The following is a 20966-nucleotide window of genomic DNA, read 5'->3' as shown; positions in this document are numbered from 1 at the left end:
TAAACTTGGAACAACAAGGCTGGTTATTAGGGTGAAATTAAATTAAGGAAAAGTTGAAAATTCTTCAAGGAATATGCTTGGCCTTACTCCCATAAACACAGCAAGTTCAATACTATAGTCCTAACAGGATCTTTCAAAAATAGTAATTACATGTATACCAGGTTCTCCGCTCTGCAATGAATACTTTTCTTCTTCCCACACCTCTTTTCTGTCAGAATAGCAAATCTTGGCTGCCCTTTTTTACCTCAAGAACCACTAGCATCACAAGAAAAAAAAACAGATCCCATTCACAATTATTTCATGATGCAGTGAATGATCTTGTTCAGGGCATAACCTTATAGGTACACTAACCATGAGAGCTGCTGCACCTAGAGCAGTTGGAAATTGTCTGGGTGCTCAAAGGTGAAATCTTTGACTTGCTCCTCTTCACAGTCGTAATGGACAGATGACAGTGATGTACTTATAAGGAGTGGAAAGAGCTTATTTTTAAGACTGGTTTCAGAGTAACAGCCGTGTTAGTCTGTATTCGCAAAAAGAAAAGGAGTACTTGTGGCACCTTAGAGACTAACCAATTTATTTGAGCATGAGCTTTCGTGAGCTCCAGCTCACTTCATCGGATGCATCCAATGAAGTGAGCTGGAGCTCACGAAAGCTCATGCTCAAATAAATTGGTTAGTCTCTAAGGTGCCACAAGTACTCCTTTTCATTTTTAAGACTGTGATTCTATATCAAACACTTCAGTGCTTTTCTACTGTAAACAAATTTTTGTTTTATAAACATTTTATTTCTCAAAATCTAAACATCATTTGACTAGCTAGATGCCATTAAAGTTCTCTTTAATATACAGAACACAATATATGGAAGTATAATGGGTTTTTCTATAAATTGCACATTTAAAAAGTATTACTGCCTGCTATGCGGGGATACAGTGTTTCTGAAGAGTCTGCTGTATCTAAACATAATAACCCAGACTAAATCTATTGGACTGTTTATAGAACATCACATTATTATTTCTTTTCAGCAAGTGCTAGCTCTCTCCCAGCATTATTCAGCACGGCTGTGTTAAACATATCTTGCTGCAACATAACCTGAACCAGTGTTTTTGCTATTTAGAACCCCCATAGGTTCTTAGAACACAATGAATTTCTTCAAGGCAGTCAGTGTTAAGTACCTTAACAGTGGATATCAAGGAAAATCTCCTCAAAGTACATGTTAAAGTAATGATGACGTACCTTCATTATTTATGTTCACAATACCTATCAAATTTATAACTGGGAGAAGCAGTTCACGTGAATGCCTCAAAAATTAAAAGTTAGTATCTGAAGCACATTATTAAAGGAATAGATGGCAAACCCACTGCAGAAATAAATTCATGCTCCCATCACTATGGTCAGGCTACAGCAATCTTATATGCAGATTTATGGTCCTTCTACTTGCTTAAACAAATTGCTGTAGTGAAAATGCTTTCTGTGTCAGGAATACAGGCTAATAAAAGCATAAAGTGCTTTTTACGGATCAAAGCAGTTGACTTAAAAAGTAATCTATGTATCACACAGATGTTTTAAAACAATTATCTTTTCAGTCATTCACTTTTAGAATACTTCATAGTTGATTGAAATGCAATGGAGGAGCCTCATAGTTCTGCATATTTCAATTAACTACTAATGGCTGCATTGGAAATGCTCAGAAGTAATTGAAAGACTAGAAGAACATATAGTACCTCCATAGAATGTATTCCTAATAGCTTCTCTAGTTGTCATTAGCAGAAATTCCACTGTCAAGAGACACTGCCTTCTCAGGGTAATATCATAGCACCAAATAAACCTATCCAGTGAGGCAAATTCACTGTCAAAGAACCTCTTGTCCCAGGGTGGGTGCTTTTAGGAAATATTTCCAAAACATTGCAAGCTGCACTGCTGTTCAGACATGGGTGTGTCACAAGCAGTCATACTATCTAAGTATCTAAGTCATACTATCTAAGATAGTCATACTATCTTTCTCTCAACCTAAAGATGTTTGGGGAGCCCTGTTCAATCCACTTCCTCCTGTTTTGGAGTTTTATTCTTTGATCAGGATGGGCAGAAAGTGTAGAGTGGGGATGGGAGAGGGATGGAGAGAGGAAATAATTCACCTTGTTATTTCAAAAAGCGTGGTTGATTCCGTTAGAAATTCTATTATACTTATTTCAGGATGTGGGGCAGAGCTTGGTTTGGAGATGCTGAGAAAGGCAATGTCTAATGAACTTCTAGCCAGTTTTAAAATTTGGTAGAGGCATCTAGGTTTTTTAAATTATATTGCATTTTACAGCTATGCATTTCAGCAAATCTGGGACACACAGAGAATCCTAGCTGCAAGATATTCTCAGGTTTCAACACTCTATATGCATGAACTTACAAGAGTGATTTCAGGGACAGAATAAATTAAAGGTACCAGCGTACTAGATATATTCATTCCAAACACTAAGTTCCATTTACAGGCTATATCAATGTAGAGCAAATGAACTCCAAGAAGGTTTTACAGCACAAATATTTTCTTTTGCATAAAGAACAAAAGGATTCCACATGGTAAATAAAATATAATTTTTTCCCACACACATTTTTCTCCACCAAATGAATGTCCCACACCTTTGAATAGCATCTGCCCTATCTGTCTAATGTGGAAATGAACAGGCCCCTCCAAGGAGCTGCAGCAGTCAGCATGTCTGGGAGAAGTAATACCTTTTAAAATGTTGCTATATTAGATTTTAAATCATCATTTTATACCCCAAATTGGTTTGTAATAAAACAGAAGAAGGTGAGAACAGAGCTGTACTGGAGGAAGCCCACATGGAGCTGAGTCTATCCTGAGAGGAAGCTAGTGGCAAAGAGGCAAGAATGGAAGTTGTAGAGAGGGGCCAGATCCTGCACTTCAGTGGCACAAAGGGGAACGGAGTGCTGCCCTGGGAGTGCAGTTGCGGACTCCCTGATATAGGAGAATCCCAAAAGGAGAGAAAAACATGTATCTAACACACAGTATGTTTAGCTCTGTGAGAGGTCATGCAAGCTCCATTTAGAGGTGGATAATGATACAAAAACAATGAGGAGTCCGGTGACACCTTAAAGACTAACAGATTTATTTGGGCATAAGCTTTTGAAGGAGTTTTTTTTACCCACGAAAGCTTATTCCCAAATAAGTCTGTTAGTCTTTAGGATGCCACCGGACTCCTCATTGTTTTTGTGGATACAGACTAACACGGCTACCCCTCTGATACTAGATAATGATACAGAAAGGCTGCAGGCATAGTCCTTTGTTGGAAGTGGTATGGAAGGTGCACCACCCAAAAGGGTGACTCCTTCACAGGGACCCCCAGTACTCTAAGGAGTGTAGGGTGAGTGTAGCCATCATGCTACACAATGAACACTCACTTCTGTGCCTGGCAAGCTCTGCAGGCTAGTGGAAAGGCCCCATTCCCCACACCTTCCCTCCATATTTTGGAGACTAGTGACAACACTGTTGCTAGCCTCCCATAAACCTTGCATGCAGGAGACACAAGGACTGCAGTTGAGCCCTGCCCCTGTGTCAGGGGTGCACAACCCCCCAAAGCACCCCATATTGTGTCCTATGTGGAAGCTGGGCACCATCTGGCCCTATAGGATTACCATAGTGCTTCTTTCCCTTGTCAGGCTCTCTCATCCAATCCCCTTTTCCCTACAAATGCAAGATAAAAAGTGACAGGTTTCAGAGTAGCAGCCGTATTAGTCTGTTTCCGCAAAAAGAACAGGAGTACTTGTGGCACCTTAGAGACTAACAAATTTATTAGAGTATAAGCTTTCATGAGCTACAGCTCACTTCATCGGATGCATAGAATGGAACATCTGTATGTGTGTGTGTATATATATATCTATATATATCTTACTATATGTTCCATTCTATGCATCCGATGAAGTGAGCTGTAGCCCACGAAAGCTTATGCTCTAATAAATTACAGTACTCCTGTTCTTTTTGAAGATAAAAAGTGTGTATTTAATACAGCAAGCTGACTTGGCCTCTATATTGAGGAAATGATGCAACATGTATATGACTTGCAATATGCACTAGCTTTTCTGAAAACTGTACTTCTGTAATTATTCTGGTGCTTCTTTTATTGTATAGAATTTTCATATAAAAGAACAAGTTAACTAGAACAAATTTTAGAATAGTATTTGACAGTATTGAGATGACTATCAGTTATATTTCTTTGATAAATAATCAGCTCTTACCTGTGCAGGAGTAATCATCAATTCGTATGTATCCTGTTCTGCAGATGCACATGAAAGATCCTGGTGTATTTACACACATAGTATTCTCACGACAATAATGCCGTCCTTCAGCACACTCGTCAATATCTGTGAACAAAGCAGCGGGGTCAACTGATCAAATGGTGCTGAGCTCTTCAGAACCACTCAATATATTGCCCTATTTGCTTCCATCAGTATTTAGCAGGAATAAAAAGTTGCTTGAACAGCAAAGCATTTTGGAAAGTTGTTAGGTTCTCTCTTCTGAAATAACTGTTTGAAGTGTTCAAACAACAGGAGCAGCCTGAGCTTTTTGGGAACAGCTGTTAGTGGAGGTACAAAGAAGATTACATCAGCTTAGATCTTGCCTAACTCCTTTTGAAATGTCTGTGTTGTTATAGCTCTGATTTAAATAAACCAGCACATATCTAAGGGCTCGAAGACCAGATTGACTGTACCAGCACTGCAGTGTCATTAATCGCTATATATTCTACCTTTGATCCAATAGGTATCCTTTGTTTCTTTACCATAGGGAGGCCAGTGGCAAGTTCTTAACAGATACTGGAACTCATTAAAAGTTTTTCCGAGAAACATGAAGTCACCAATTGGTAGTTTATTAGATATGTGGGTAAATACTTAGTCAAAGCTGTGAACCTTACATATGAGCCTGAAAAGAACTTATTTATGTGGAGACCTTACATGATGGAGAAATTCGTACCCTGGTAAAATCTCACAACAGATTGAACACCTGCTGCAATGTTAATTTATAGAGCAAGTTCCTGGTACATACTATTGTAGACATGGATCTTGACTAATCTGTGGCTCACTAAGTACACAATATTAGTTTCATTTCTGGTGGCATGATATAATGGAAAAAAGAGAATATGTAGCACAGGCATCTATGTACACAGCAACTTCTGCGCATTATTTTATGGTGTTTGCTGCTGCTTCAAAAAAGGATTATACTAATTTGGGAGTGGTTAGTAGCACACTGTGTAATGCTATCAGGTTAAATATGACCATGTAGATCATTTTGCTACCACTGTTATATAACTGCAACAAATCTTGTACAAAGTGTGGCATGTAAGATGTCTATGGAAAAGTTATGATTTGCTGAATAAGATTATGCCATTTTTGTGCATGTATCATTTTTGTATCTGAAGTTATGAATATTAACGATGTACCTGTATTCATATGTGTTTGTTTCTGGGTAACACCCAAAAGGTATTTAGCCAGCACATTGTGAAGAGACTATTCAAGTTGAATGACCCATCAAAGAACACTTAACTCACAATGGACCATGGAAGAGGTGGATATCAGAAGGGGTAGGCGTTTTAGTCTGTATCAGCAAAAACAACGAGGAGTCTTTGTGGCACCTTAGAGACTAATACATTTATTTGGGCATAAGCTTTTGTGGACTAAAACCCACTTCATCAGATGCAGGGAGTGAAAAATACAATAGGCAGGTATATATATTACAGCACATGAAAAGATGGGAGTTGCCTTACCAAATGGGGGTTCAGTGCTAACAAGGCTAATTCAAACAGGGTGGATGTAGCCTATTCCGAACAGTTGACAAGAAGGTGTGAGTATCAACAGAGGGAAAATTATTTTTTGTAGTGACCCAGCCACGCCCAGTCTTTATTCGGGCCTAATTGATGGTGTCAAGTTTGCAAATTAATTCCAGTTCTGCCATTTCTCATTGAAGTCTGTTTTTGAAGTTTTTTTTGTTGATGTATTGCCACTTTAAAATTTGTTATTGAGTGTCCAGGGAGACCGAAGTGCTCTCCTACTGGTTTTTGAATGTTACAGTTCTTGATATCTGATTTGTGTCCATTTATTCTTTTGTGCAGAGACTGTCCAGTTTGGCCAATACATGGCAGAGGGGCATTGCTGGCACATGATGGCATATATCACATTGGTAGATGTGCAGGGGAATGAGCCCGTGATGGTGTGGCTGATGTGATTAGGTCGTATGATGGTGTCCCTTGAATAAATATGCGGACAGAGTTAGCAACTGGGTTTATTGCAGGGATTGGTTCCCGGGTTAGTGTTTTTGTTGTGTGGTGTGTAGTTGCTGGTGTGTATTTGCTTCAGATTGGGGGGCTGTCTGTAAGCGAGGACTGTCCTGTCTCCCAAGGTCTGTGAGAATGTATTTTACTGTATTTTTCACTCCATGCATCCGATGAAGTGGGTTTTAGCCCACAAAAGCTTATGCCCAAATAAATTTGTTAATCTCTAAGGTGCCACAAAGACTCCTCGTTGTTTTTATCTACACTTAATGGACTTCCCTAAGGACATTCTAATTAGAGTATGGGTAATGGCTTCTGCTATGACTAAGTGAAGCATGCATAGACATGACTTGCTCACGTGACTCCAAACTGCATCTTGTTACCTGTAATTTTCCACAAACTGGAAAAAAGGGTTTCTCTTCATTTGGCAGAAGCTATAAAAGGCCCTAGAAACATCTCTATTTTGCCTCTTTCCTGCTCAAATATCTGGACTATGAACTTATACTAATGGGAGCATTCTAACCAAAGGACTGAGGACCTTCCAATGATTTGGAAGAAACCAGAGACTTAACCAGCCAGCAATTTATTCTATCACTGCTACAAGCCTGATCCAAGAACTTCGCAATTGTTGTATGTATTGGATTCCTTTAACCAATTTTAACTCACCTTTCTTTCTTTTTTATAAATAAACCTTTAGATATTAGATACTAATGGATTGGCAACAGTATGATTATTGGGTAAGATCTGAGTTATATGTTGGCCTGGGTATGCGGCTGGTCCTTTGGGATCAGAAGAACCCTTTGGTTGATTAAATTGGTTTTAAATAACCACTCATCATTAAGTCTAGTGTCTGGGTGTTGAATACAGGACTGGAACACCTTATGAGGATGCATTTCTGACTTGTTAGCCAGTGTGGTGAGACAGAAGTTTACTTTTGTTGCTGGATTGGTATATCTTATGGAAGAATAACCACCAGTTTTGGGTGTGTCTGCCCTTTTTCCCAGGAGCTTGTCCTGAATTTGTGACCCACTGAGGCATGGTGACACACTGCCCCCATGATACCAGTGCACCGAGAAGTATCACTGAGCTGTTCAGTGCATATATGGACCTCTAATTATATTAGCAAGCAGAACCCCATATATTTTCCACAATTCCATGACCACGGAATTTGCCATAGAATCCAACCTTGCTACAAAATTGCACCCTAGAAACTAAGGGTTGGGGTTTTGTCTGTTTTTTAATTGTGCTTATGACCTCATGGCTACAAAAAACAACAACCCACCAAACAGAGAACAGAGTGTGAACTCATGCACTGTTGTGTTCCTGCTGACAGGTCAAAATATAGACAGGAGTTAAAAAATCAACTGGTGTAGATTTGCTAGTGATGAAAAATTAAATGTCAGCAATGATAGCTACTGTACCTTACTGCTGATCCTTATAGCACTAACATCCAGCTAATATACTCATCCCACAACACCTTCTACACCTTTCCTGCTGGCAAAAGCATCAACTGTCTGCTACCCAGCAGCCACCATCTCCTTTCCGCCTACAACTCCAAAATACAGTTTTGCATTGTCAGTACAAAGGTCTGTGGCACACTGAACATTTAGAAGCAGAATAAATCAAATAAATGCCACATGGATTCTGCACTGATTCTGTGCTGTCATTTTCATATTTAATTGAAAAAAATCCTCTATTCTTTATTTTTTCTGAAGCTGCCATAGATTTTTCCAGTTCTGAGTGTCACAGAAATCTGGGGACTCTGTTGCAGAAGTTGGATCTTACTTGCCAAAGTATGCAGGCCTTCACTGTCAGTGCTGAGTGTTAGTGACAATGGGCTGTTCTTCACAAACCCAGTGCCCCCAACATTCCTGACTGTGATACTCAGATTGCTTTTCTTTCCCTTCCCTAGGAGCTCTGCTGCTGGAGGGAGAGAACCATTAGCAATACTGTGGCACTGCTGTAGGGCAGCAGTCGCTATTTTTATGTATTTTCATACAAAGTGCAACCTATACTTACAATCAGCACTTTCAGGCAATATGGTTTACTAAAACTAAATAAGAAAAGAACAAAAGAGAAGTCTCCATGAGAGCACAGCGGATGCATCTCCTCAGCACCTGAACTGAGAACAAAATGGCAAGCTGTCTCCAGCAGAAAAACACAGTCACAGGAATATAAAGGAAATAAGAAAGAGCTGCTCACACCACAAGTACTGCAGCAAACGATGTAACTCATCTGAGCCCTGGGTTAGTGCAATTTGTGTGTTGATGGAAGCGGGGTTAGGCTTAAGCCTGAGTTCAAACCCTCAGCTTACACTGCCTTGTAGACATACCCTTTAAGTCTATCACTAAAAGGCGTGTTTTCAAATCCTTTACTTATTCTCGTGACTCTTCTCTGAACCCTCTTCAATTTACCAACGTACTTCTTGAACTGTGGGCACCAGAAATGGACATGATATTCCAGCAGCAGTCACACCATTGCCAAAGATAGAGGTAAAATAACCTCTGCTTCTATTCAAGATTACTCTGTTTATGCAGCCAAGGATTGCATTTGCTCTTTTGGCCACCACATCACACTGCGAGCTCATGTGCAGCTGATTATCCCACTATAACCCCCAAATCTTTTTGAGAGTCGCGGCTTCCCAAGATAGAGTCCACCATCCTGTAAGTATGACCTACATTCTTTGTTTCTAGATGTATATATTTAGCTGTATTAAAATGCATATTTTTTGTTTCCGCCCAGTTTACCAAGCGATCCATATTGCTCTGACTCAGTGACCTGTCCTCTCCATTCTTTACCACTCTCCTGATTTTTGTGATATCTGCAAACTTTATCAGTGATGACTTTATGTTTTCTTCTGGATCACTGATAAAAATGTTAAATAGCATAGGGTAAAGAACTGACCCTTAAAGGACCCCACTGGAAACTATCTGCTTGATGACAATTCCCCATTTACAATTACATGTTGAGACTTAACAGTCAGCCTGTTTTTAATCCATATAATGTATGCATATTAATTTTATATTTGTTAGTTTTTTAAATCAAAATGTCATGCAATACCAAGTCAAAACATTACAGAAGTCTAAGTATATTATGTTAATATTATCTTTATCATCCAAACTTGTATTCTCATCATAAAAAGATATCAACTTAGTTTGACTGGATCTATCTTCCATAAACACATGTTGATTTGCATTAATTACCCTCCTTTAATTCTTTACTAATTGAATCCCATATCAGCTGCTCCATTATCTTGCCTGGGATCGATGTCAGGCTGACAGGTCTATAGGTAACCAGGTCATCCCGTTTACTCTTTTTAAATATTGGTACCACAACACTGGCTTTCTTCCAGTCTTCTGGATGTTGCCCTGTGATACAATAATTATTGAGAATCAACAGTAATGGCCCAGTGAGCTTTTATGCCAGTTCTTTTTAAACCCTTGGATGCAAGTTATATGGACTTGCTGATTTAAAAATGTCTGACTTTAGTAGCTTCTGTTTAACATCCTCCAGTGATATTAGTGGAATGGAAAGAATGTTATCATCATCATATGACGAGGCTATATCATCTGTTTTTCCTACAAATACAGAAAAGAAATATGTATTTAATATTTATGCCTTTTCTGCATTATTACTAATAATCCTGCCACTTCCATCTAGCAATGGACCAATACCATTATCAGGATTTTTTTTGTCCCTACTACTTTTTTAAAACTCCTTCTTATTGTCCTTAATTTTGCTGGCCATAAATTTCTCCTTATGTCCCTTTGATTTCCTTATCAATTTTCTACAATTCCTAATTTCTGATTTATTTTCATTACAATCAACTTCACCTCTCTTCACCTCAATTCAATCTTATATATATATATATATATATATATATATATATATATATATATATATATATATATATATATATATATATATATATATAAGATTTTATAGGTACCTTCACTTCCCTCTAAACCAGGTCATTTTTTTAAACCAGTATGACCTTCTTCTTCAATTGTGGGATTGTGGCTTTTGGGCATCTAGTAAATTGTTGTCAAATAATTCCCAATTATTATTCACATTTTTCTGATTAAATTCTTCCTCCCAGCTGAATTGGCTCATAATTGTTTTTAGCTTTGTAAAATTGGACCTATTAAAGCACCAAATATATATTGGTATGGACTTCATTCTGCTTGCATATTATAAATGTGATCAAGTCATGATTACTTGTACCTAAGCTACCATTAATTTTTAGTTCTGTGATCAGTTCCTCTTTATCTGTTAAGATAAGGTCTAAAAAAAGATTTCCCCAATGTTGGCTGCAACACTTTAACTTACAAAACAGTCATCTATAATGCTCAAAAATTCCAAGGATGTTTTAGTACTGGCAGTATGAAATTTCTAGCATATGTCACTCAAATTGAAGTCCCCCATGATCATACAGCTTTTATCCTACATATTATAGATATGTGCATAAGGAGCTGGGCATCCCCTGTTCCTTGTTTCCTCACCGCCCCCTCCAGAGATCCCCATCCCTAATCACCCCCAAGACCCCACCCCCTACCAAACCCCCCTGCTCCCTGTCCCCTGACTGCTCTGACCCCTATCCACACCCCCACCCCCTGACAGGCACTCATCGGCAGCGGTGGGAAGTGAAGCAACGCAGCCCCAGCCCACTCCACTCTCCTATCTCCCAGCTGCGGGGCTCCGCTTCCTGCTGCCGGTGAGTGCAGGGAGGTTGGGGAAAGGATGCCCTCTGCACTCACCGGCGGTGGGAAGCGGAGCGACGCAGCCCCAGCCCACTCCGCTTTCCTTGCCCCAGCCCCAGCCGTGTCACTGGGGTGGGGTTTGGGGAAAGGTCCCACACTCACCGGCAGCGGGAAGCAGAGCATCGTGGCTGGGAGCTGGCGGAGTGGAGCAGGCTGGAGCCAGGCTGCTCCGCTTCCACCGCTGCCGCTGAGTGCATGGGGGGGGATCCCTTCCCCCGAGTGACACGGCTGGGGCCAGGGCGAGGAAAGCAGAGCAGGCTGCTCCCAGCCCCCCGCTAATCACCTGGGCCACTCTGGAACTGTGGGGCCCCCAGCTCCTGCCTCCCAGACCCTATTGGGGGGGAGCCCCTGAACACCTCCCAGCCCCCCTGCCCAACCCCTCGGCCCCCGCCTGGCACCCTTAACACGCTGCTCAGAGCAGTGTGTCGGAGCTTTACCATGTTGTATGCGAACCCGCATTATATCAGGTCGTGTTTGTCCAGGTTCCTTCCCCACTCTGAACTCTAGGGTACAGATGTGGGGACCTGCATGAAAACCCCCCAAGCTTACTTTTACCAGCTTAGGTTAAAACTTCTCCAAGGTACAAACTATTTTACCCTTTGCCCTTGGACTTCCACCACCAAATGTTTATCTGGGTTTATTGGGAAAGCGTTGTTTGGAAACATCTTTCCCCCCAAAATCCTCCCAACCCTTGCACCCCACTTCCTGGGGAAGGTTTGGTAAAAATCCTCACCAGTTTGCATAGGTGACCACAGACCCAAACCCTTGGATCTTAAGAACAATGAAAAAAGCATTCAGTTCTTGAAAAGAAACATTTTAATAGAAGAAACAGTAAAAAGAATCACCTCTGTAAAATCAGGATGGTAAATAACTTACAGGGTAATTAGATTCAAAACATTGAGAATCCCTCTAGGCAAAACCTTATGTTACAAAAAAGACACACAGACAGGAATAGTCATTCTATTCAGCACAACTTAATTTCTCAGCCATTTAAATAAATCAGAATCTAACGCATATCTAGCTCGATTACTTACTAAGTTCTAAGACTCCATTCCTGTTCTGTCCCCGGCAAAAGCATCACCCAGACAGACCCTTTGTTTTTTCCTCCCCCCAGCTTTTGAAAGTATCTTGTCTCCTCATTGGTCATTGTGGTCAGGTGCCAGCGAGGTTATCCTAGCTTCTTAACCCTTTACAGGTGAGAGGATTTTTCCTCTGGCCATGAGGGATTTTAAAGGGGTTTATCCTTCCCTTTATATTTATGACAGTGTTATATAGGGGTAGAGGTGTAGATAGAATATATGCACATAAATAAGCAATTTCAATTCCTCCTGTTTGTTACCTAGGCTCCTAGAAGTGGTGTACAGGCAATCCAAGAATTTCTTCTCTTCGTGCCCTTTGTTTCCTCGATTAATTTCATTCTCAACATCTAAGTTTTTACTAACTGAGTGTTCATATCTTCCTTATTTTTAACCCTCTCCATTTTCTATTAGTCTCCTGATTACTTTAGCCAGCCTGTTCCCGAGACTGGTTCCCCTTCTACTGAGGGGAGGCCATCCAAACAATACAGCCCCTCTCCTCATTGATCCACCTTCTATGTTCCACAAAACCAAAACCCTCCACCCAGTGGGGTAGTCCTGACTGGGCTGTATACTACTGGAATGTCCCCGTCAGTGTGACCTCACACACGCATGCAATGACATGCTGTACAGAGGATGCCATTTTGCTCTACAGAAATGGGATCCTCCACGTGATGTGAACTAGCACATATATGTGCAAGGTCACAGGGAGAAAAGGATGCCATTTTGAGAGCAAAACAGCATTCTCCATGCAGCAAAACTGTTGGAATGCTGTTCCAAGGCATTCTGGCTCCACTACACCTGTGCCTACACCGTTTACCTAGCCACCAGTTCACTTCTGAAATCTTCTGCCTTCTGTCTTCTTTCACTTATGGGACGGGAAGGATCTCACAGAAGATCAATTGGACATTCTTCCTCTTCAGCACGCTTCCAAGTTCCCTCCAGTCATTTAGTATCTGCAAAATATCTTGCAATGCACTGTCATTACTGCCAATGTGAACCATCAGCAATAGATCCTGGCCCATCGACTTCAGAAGCCTATCTAATAGAGTGACGTCTCATGTTTTGGCTCTGGGAAGGCCTGTTGTCCACCTGTCCCTGGTAGAATGTTCATTTGATTCTTCTGAGTATTGACTCTCCAGCAAGAATAATCTGTCGTCCTTCCTGTTTGTGGGGAAGCTTGATTTTCTTACAGGTTGGGCTGAGCTGCCATCCACATGTATGTCCCATACATTTCTCTGTTACCCTGGACCTGCTGGATCTTGTGAGGTATCTTCCATAGTTTTTCAATTGTTTCTTACCCACCCCTTTAAGAACACTGGGAAATATTTATTTGTTTGTACTGCTGTAGCACCTAGAGATCCAATTAGAGATCAAAGCCCTACTGTAGCTAGGCATTATATGCATATCTGATTAAAAAGTCCCTTTCACGAAGAACTTACAGTCTTAGCATCTGATAAGCTACAATGGGGGATACAACAGACAAGCAGGAGGGAGAGAGAGAGGGAAAGGACAAGACAACTGTCAAATGACAACCAGCAGTTGCACAATATCAATTACCGAGGTACTGTGACAAAAAAATCCAATCAAATAAATCAGCTCCCAATCTAGTATACTATATGGGGCATTAATTTATACCTCTTTTGGGGGCTACAAATGAAATCAAACTATTTTGTCAGAGAAGAAGAAAGCTCACTTTAGAAGCCACCAAAATAAGTCTTTTTATCTCCGTTATTAATTGAAACACTGGTTTAGCCCTTTAGTCATCTTTAGCTACAGACTCATGTAATACAATGGAAAGCTCAATGCATTTTGAAACCTAAGAAAGTCTACAGAGTTTATCTTAATTTTGTTCCATCAAAAGGCCCTATTGGCATATTAATGGGCATTCATGTCTTATTGCTTAGCCAGTAAGATCCTGAAGTCAATCAGTTCAATAGGATGAATGTATCACACCAACAGTTCTACATTCTTGAGAACAATCCAAACTAGCATGCTTTAGGTCTGCAATTGGACCCTGGGCTAGCAGTTCTGATATACTAGATACTCTGATATAACAAGACAGTGTAGTCATGGAGATCAACATGCCTGAGTCCGAAAGGAAGAGACAAAGGGAAATTCCGGAAAAACTGGTAAGAGGGGAAGTAGCTGAAATAAGTACTTCTATCTTTTTATTCACTTTATAAAAAGCACTTAACCCAGCTATTCTAGGGTGCTTGTACAAAAATTATATAAACATATACAAATCAGAGCAAAAATCTCCCAGACCCCGTTAGATTTGCCTCCTTAGGGCCAAATTCTGCAGTCACTTACACCATGCCACCCCACAAATAACAGTAGAATTTGAGCCTTGCTCTATAATTCAGTCCTGACCAAACCATCATCATAACCACCCCTGTTAACAAACAAAGACCCTCTTGAGGCTTCTCTAGTTTTCGATTCCCTTGCCCTCACAAGGGTCAGACAAAACAGAAGAGCCTTGCACCTGTCTACAGTGAATCTGGGATTTGAAGGTCTGGGAAAGGAAATTATTTCCAGAATTGAGGATCCTTCATGGATAATGCCATGCCTCCCTTTTAAACCAGTGGGGATCTAGCTCAAGTGCCTCCACTGTTCACAACTGCAGAAGCATCTCCTAGGGAGAGAGGTGCTCTCTCAGGATTTTAGCAACGGGTAACCTACAAATGGGGAAGAACAGGCTGGACCAGAATAGTAATCCACAGAAGAACAGAAAATAATAGTTGTCATAAATATAAAGGAAAGGGTAACCACCTTTCTATATTCAGTGCTATAAAATCCCTCCTGACCAGAGGCAAAATCCTTTGACCTGTAAAGGGTTAAGAAGCTAAGGTAACCCCACTGGCACCTGACCCAAAATGGCCAATGAGGGGACAAGATTCTTTCAAATCTGGAGGGTGAGGGGGAGAGACAAAGGGTTTGGGCTGTCTGTGCGATGCTTTTGCTGGGAACAGATCAGGAATGCAAGCCTTCCAACTCCTGTAAAGTTAGTAAGTAATCTAGCTAGAAAATGAGTTAGATTTTCTTTTGTTTAATGGCTTGTAAAATAAGCTGTGTTGGAGGGAATGTGTATTCCTGTTTTTGTGTCTTCTCTTTGTAATTTAAGGTTTTGTCTAGAGCGATTATCTATGTTTTAAATCGGATTACCCTGTATTTACCATCCTGATTTTACAGAGGTGATTCTTTTCCCTTTTCTTTAAATAAAATTATTCTTTTAAGAACCTGATTGATTTTTCATTGTCCTTAAGATCCAAGGGTTTGGGTCTGTGTTCACCTGTACCATTTGGTGAGGATATTATTATCAAGCCTTCCCCGGGAAAGGGGGTTTAGGGTTGGGGGGATATTTTGGGGGAAGACATCTCCAAGTGGTCTCTTTCCCTGTTCTTTGTTTAAAACGTTTGGTGGTGGCAGCATACTGTTCAAGGACAAGGCAAAGTTTGTACTCTGGGGAATTTTTTAACCTAAGCTGGTAAGAATAAGCATAGGGGGGTGTCAAGGTTCCTTCCCCACTCTGAACTCTAGGGTACAGATGTGGGGACCTGCATGAAAATGCCCTAAGCTTATTTTTACCAGCTTAGGTTAAAACTTCCCCAAGGTACAAACTAGTTTACCTTTTGCCCTTGGACTTTATCGCTGCCACCACCAACCATCTAACAAATATATAACAGGGAAAGATCCCGCCTGGAAACGTCTTTCCCCCCAAAATCCTCCCCAAACCCTATACCCCCTTTCCTGGGGAAGGCTTGATAAAAATCCTCACCAATTAGCATAGATGAACACAGACCCAAACCCTTGGATCTTAAGAACAATGAAAAAGCAACCAGGTTCTTAAAAGAAGAATTTTAATTGAAGAAAAAAAGTAAAAGAATCACCTCTGTAAAATCAGGGTGGTAAATACTTTACAGGGTAATCAGATTCAAAACATAGAGAATCCCTCTAGGCAAAACCTTAAGTTACAAAAAGACACAAAAACAGGAATATACATTCCCTCCAGCACAGCTTATTTTATCAGCCATTTAAACAAAGCAGAATCTAACGCATATCTAGCTCGATTACTTACTAAGTTCTAAGACTCCATTCCTTTTCTGTTCCTGGCAAAAGCATCACACAGACAGACAGAGCCTTTGTTTCTCCCCCATCCCCAGCTTTGAAAGTATCTTGTCTCCTCATTGGTCATTGTGGTCAGGTGCCAGTGAGGTTATCCTAGCTTCTTAACCCTTTACAGGTGAAAGGGTTTTTCCTCTGCTCAGGTGGGATTTAAAGGTGTTTACCCTTCCCTTTATATTTATGACAGGGGGTCTTTCATGCAGGTCCCCACATCTGTACCCTAGAGTTCAGAGTGGGGAAGGAACCTTGAGAATAGCATTAACAAAAAACCATGCTTTTGAGATCCGAAAAACATTTATTTTTTGCAAGTGCTTCGAAGATATTTCCTTGAATAGCATCTAAAGTAAAGATGCAGTATAAATTAGCCTGATCAAGAAGAAAACTTTTCATATAAATGAATTCAAATATAACCAAACTTTTAGAATTAGCATGTATTACAATGTATTCCAACAACTCAACATATGGCATGTGTACTAATGTGAAGCAATAACCCCCAAAACTGCAGTAATCATGCTGACACCAAAATAACCCTTTTCAGAATTGAATGGGAAGGTAGAGCTATTATTCTTTTTAAAGTAACTGTGTGAATTTTAGTGCTTGTGAAAGGTTTTGACTTGACAGCCCTGGAAAGCCAAGCTCTATATTTATCCACTGAACAGGAACAGAATGGGATAGCTCTCCCACAGAGCCTCATCAACAAGTCTCAATCTTGACCTGGAGGAACTGCCTCTAGGTTAAGGGTGTAATTCACTTACCACTTCTATGCAGTCTTTGGTGTCTCTGCTCAGACTGCCAAATAAAGTTACCAGTTAATACCATTTCCAGTGGCAGTGTATGTGATATATTCACTGGTCAATTGGAAACCGAAGTAAGATGATTAAGAAGTTAAGTGACAGCGTAACCCACACAACTCCTGTCCCATCTGGGGGGGGAGGGAAGAGAGAGATTAATGAGTTTAGTCTACAGCCTTAGCTAAGAGCCAGTTGGCTTTTAGCTCATGTGGTAGAGGTTCATGCACTAAGCTCCAGAGGTCCCAGGTTCGATCCCGCCTGGCAACAACCGAGGTCTGTCGATGTTACAACAGCACAACATTCTTTACATGTATAGTACCGAGTAACCATCAGATGTTAATTTTTGCTTGTTTCAGATGTTATCCTGGCTCATATTTAAACAGGCAAACTAGCTTAGAAAAGCTGTACTGTATATTCCACTACCAGTCATCTAAAAAGGAAAAAGGGTATTTTGAATCTTAGAGCATCATAAATTTTGTTATTCACCTATTAATTGTATCAATCATTACTGGCCTTCCCTTCCCTTGTTAGAATCACAGGAACATGATGGTGAAGAGTAAATACAACTGATTACTGCAAATGCAATCAGAAAAGGAGGGTAATTTAGACAGACTCAGAAGGTCACTGATCTATTACTTATAGAATCATAGAATATCAGGGTTGGAAGGGACCTCAGGAGGTCATCTAGTCCAACCCCATGCTCAAAGCAGGACCAATCCCCAACTAAATCATCCCAGCCAGGGCTTTGTCAAGCCTGACCTTAAAAATTTCTAAGGAAGGAGATTCCACCACCTCCCTAGGTAACGCATTCCAGTGTTTCACCACCCTCCTACTGAAAAAGTTTTTCTTAATATCCACCTAAATCTCCCCCACTGCAACTTGAGACCATTACTCCTTGTTCTGTCATCAGCTAAGACTGAGAACAGTCTAGAGCCACCCTCTTTGGAACCCCCTTTCAGGTAGTTGAAAGCAGCTATCAAATCCCCCCTCATTCTTCTCTTCCGCAGACTAAACAATCCCAGTTCCCTCAGCCTCTCCTCATAAGTCACGTGTTCCAGTCCCCTAATCATTTTTGCTGCCCTCCACTGGACTCTTTCCAATTTTTCCACGTCCTTCTTGTAGTGTGGGGCCCAAAACTGGACACAGTACTCCAGATGAGGCCTCACCAATGTCGAATAGAGGGGAACGATAACGTCCCCCGATGTGCTGGCAATGCCCCTACATATACATCCCAAAATGCCATTGGCCTTCTTGGCAACAACAGCACACTGTTGACTCATACCCAGCTTCTCGTCACCTGTAACCCCTAGGTCCTTTTCTGCAGAACTGCTGCCGAGCCATTCGGTCCCTAGTCTGTAGCGGTGCATGGGATTCTTCTGTCCTAAGTGCAGGATTCTGCACTTGTCCTTGTTGAACCTCATCAGATTTCTTTTGGCCCAATCCTCTAATTTGTCTAGGTTCCTCTGTATACTATCCCTACCCTCCAGCGTATCTACCTCTCCTCACAGTTTAGTGTCAACATATGGTTCAACATGCACTTGCTTTGTATCATAGATAAACAGACAATGGCTGATTACACCCCTGCTCCGTGCTCTACATTGCTCTCCACTGCATCTGTTCTTGTTCCTGTGTTGCTGAACACTTGCAGACTTCCTCCACTTTAGACAGATTCTCTTCTCCAGAACTGCCTTACTCCTTGACAAACAGCACTACTTTTCTACTTTTGACATATTCCCTTCCCTTCCCTCAATACCATCTCCTCCTCCCCACATATCTGATGCCAAGGTTTCTCAGCTGCCTTTCTCCTTTAACCCCCTCTCCACCTGCCATAGTGACACAACCTCCCACCTCTAGATCTCTCTTACCCTAACTGTCAGCACATCCTTTGCCCTCCTCAATGTCTCACTCCCTTCTGGTTCCCTCCCTTCACAACACAAGCACAGACTGGTTTCCCCCAATCTCAAAACTCTCTTGACCCATCTGTCTCTTCAAATACTGCCTTATAGAATCATAGGACTAGAAGGGACCTCAAGAGATCATCTAGTCCAGCTTCCTACACTCATGGCAGGACCAAATATTATCTAGGCTTGACAAGTGTTGTCTAACCTGCTCTTAAAAATCTCCACTGATGGTTCATTGGGTGACACTGTTCAACAGCTACTAGCTCTGTGTGTAAAGTGGCACTGTTTCAACAAATGAGATATTTAGTCCAGACAGAATAAGTATCTCTGGATCACACAGACTCCACCTAGTTGAAATTCACTCAAGTATCCCACACAGGAAGTCTGTGCACACAAACATTGCTTGCCATCATTTAATGTTCTATTTTGCAAACCACATCTGCTTATTATTTAATATCTTATCATTAATTCATACACTAGGTATACATGATAAAACAAGTAATTATAAACTGTTATCTGTCAAACATAACAGCATCGCAGGAGGCTTTCCTTACACATAAAGTAAGTAGTCTGATGCCACTACATACTGCGAATAGAAAGGGCAGTTATATATCGTTAATTAGTGAATTACACCAGTCAGAGCACCTTACTGCAACAACAGTTAATATCTTTTTTGACATTGTGTTAGGATAGAAAATTTAAGAATTGAATTAAAAATTGAGTAATTTTTAAACGTGATAGTATTTCTTGGAACTTCCTAATTATGAGCTACAGAAACAATGATAAATACAGACAAATAGGCAAGGGTTAAAAAAATGAACAACAGAAAAGAGGACAGAGGATTTTATATATAAAATATACCAGATTCTATCTAGGCAAATATAATAAATATTAATTATGCTTCATCTGTTCCAACACTCCATTGTCTGTATATTGTGTACATAATCCAGTGCTACTTCAGTGGATCTCCAATCTGGAATAGGACCCATATATGGGGGTCGGTTTGCATCAATTGTCCATTAGATTGGGCAGGGCTTTGTTTTATTGTACAACTAAAGAACCCAGCACACTTTTGGAAGCTATAAAATGTAATATTACTGCCTATTCTACAGGTATTGCTGATGCTATCTCAGATCAGGCCGAATTACATCCAGTCTCTGAAACAATGCCATTCTTATGGTTAAAGAATGATATAATATATACGTCTATATAACTATCACTGCTTTACATATTTTATGTAAAAAGAAAAGGAGTACTTGTGGCACCTTAGAGACTAACCAATTTATTTGAGCATAAGCTTTCGTGAGCTACAGCTCACTTAATCGGATGCATACTGTGGAAAATACAGAAGATGTTTGTTTTTATACACACAAATCATGAAAAAATGGGTGTTTATCACTACAAAAGGTTTTCTCTCCCCCCACCCCACTCTCCTGCTGGTAATAGCTTATGTAAAGTGATCACTCTCCTTACAATGTGTATGATAATCAAGGTGGGCCATTTCCAGCACAAATCCAGGTTTTCTCCACCTTGGTATCATACACATTGTAAGGAGAGTGATCACTTTACATAAGCTATTACCAGCAGGAGAGTGGGGTGGGGGGAGAGAAAACCTTTTGTAGTGATAAACACCCATTTTTTCATGATTTGTGTGTATAAAAACAAACATCTTCTGTATTTTCCACAGTATGCATCCGATTAAGTGAGCTGTAGCTCACAAAAGCTTATGCTCAAATAAATTGGTTAGTTTCTAAGGTGCCACAAGTACTCCTTTTCTTTTTGTGAATACAGACTAACACGGCTGTTACTCTGAAACCTGTCATATTTTACGTAGGCATCTTAATTTTGACTTCCCTTTGGTTTAACATCTGGCACTTGTGTCATCTTTTCAGCTCTTGGGGATCCAGCCATTGCATAACAATGATTTTAGAACTATTGTAATACACTGGGATTTTCAAATAAGCCTAAGGGAGTTGGGTACTCTACTTCTATTGAATCTCAACATCATGCAAGAACCTAAATCCCTTAGGCACCTTTGAAAACTCCAG

The 20966-nt window shown here is 40.6% G+C and overlaps 1 protein-coding gene across 1 annotated transcript in view; it reads right to left on the bottom strand.

The window, feature by feature from the left end:
• NELL2 (neural EGFL like 2) overlaps nucleotides 1-20966 on the bottom strand; it is a 225293-nt gene that overhangs the window by 95954 nt on the left and 108373 nt on the right. Inside the window, exon 13 of the mRNA XM_074942171.1 lies at nucleotides 4239-4364. Coding sequence (XP_074798272.1) covers nucleotides 4239-4364 — 126 coding nt within the window. The remainder of the gene's footprint in view (nucleotides 1-4238; nucleotides 4365-20966) is intronic.

This window comes from Natator depressus, chromosome 1, assembly GCF_965152275.1.
Source record: "Natator depressus isolate rNatDep1 chromosome 1, rNatDep2.hap1, whole genome shotgun sequence".
Lineage (NCBI taxonomy): Eukaryota > Metazoa > Chordata > Testudines > Cheloniidae > Natator > Natator depressus.
The sequence above is the reverse complement of the archived record's forward strand: the minus strand, read 5'-3'. Positions and strand labels throughout refer to the sequence as shown.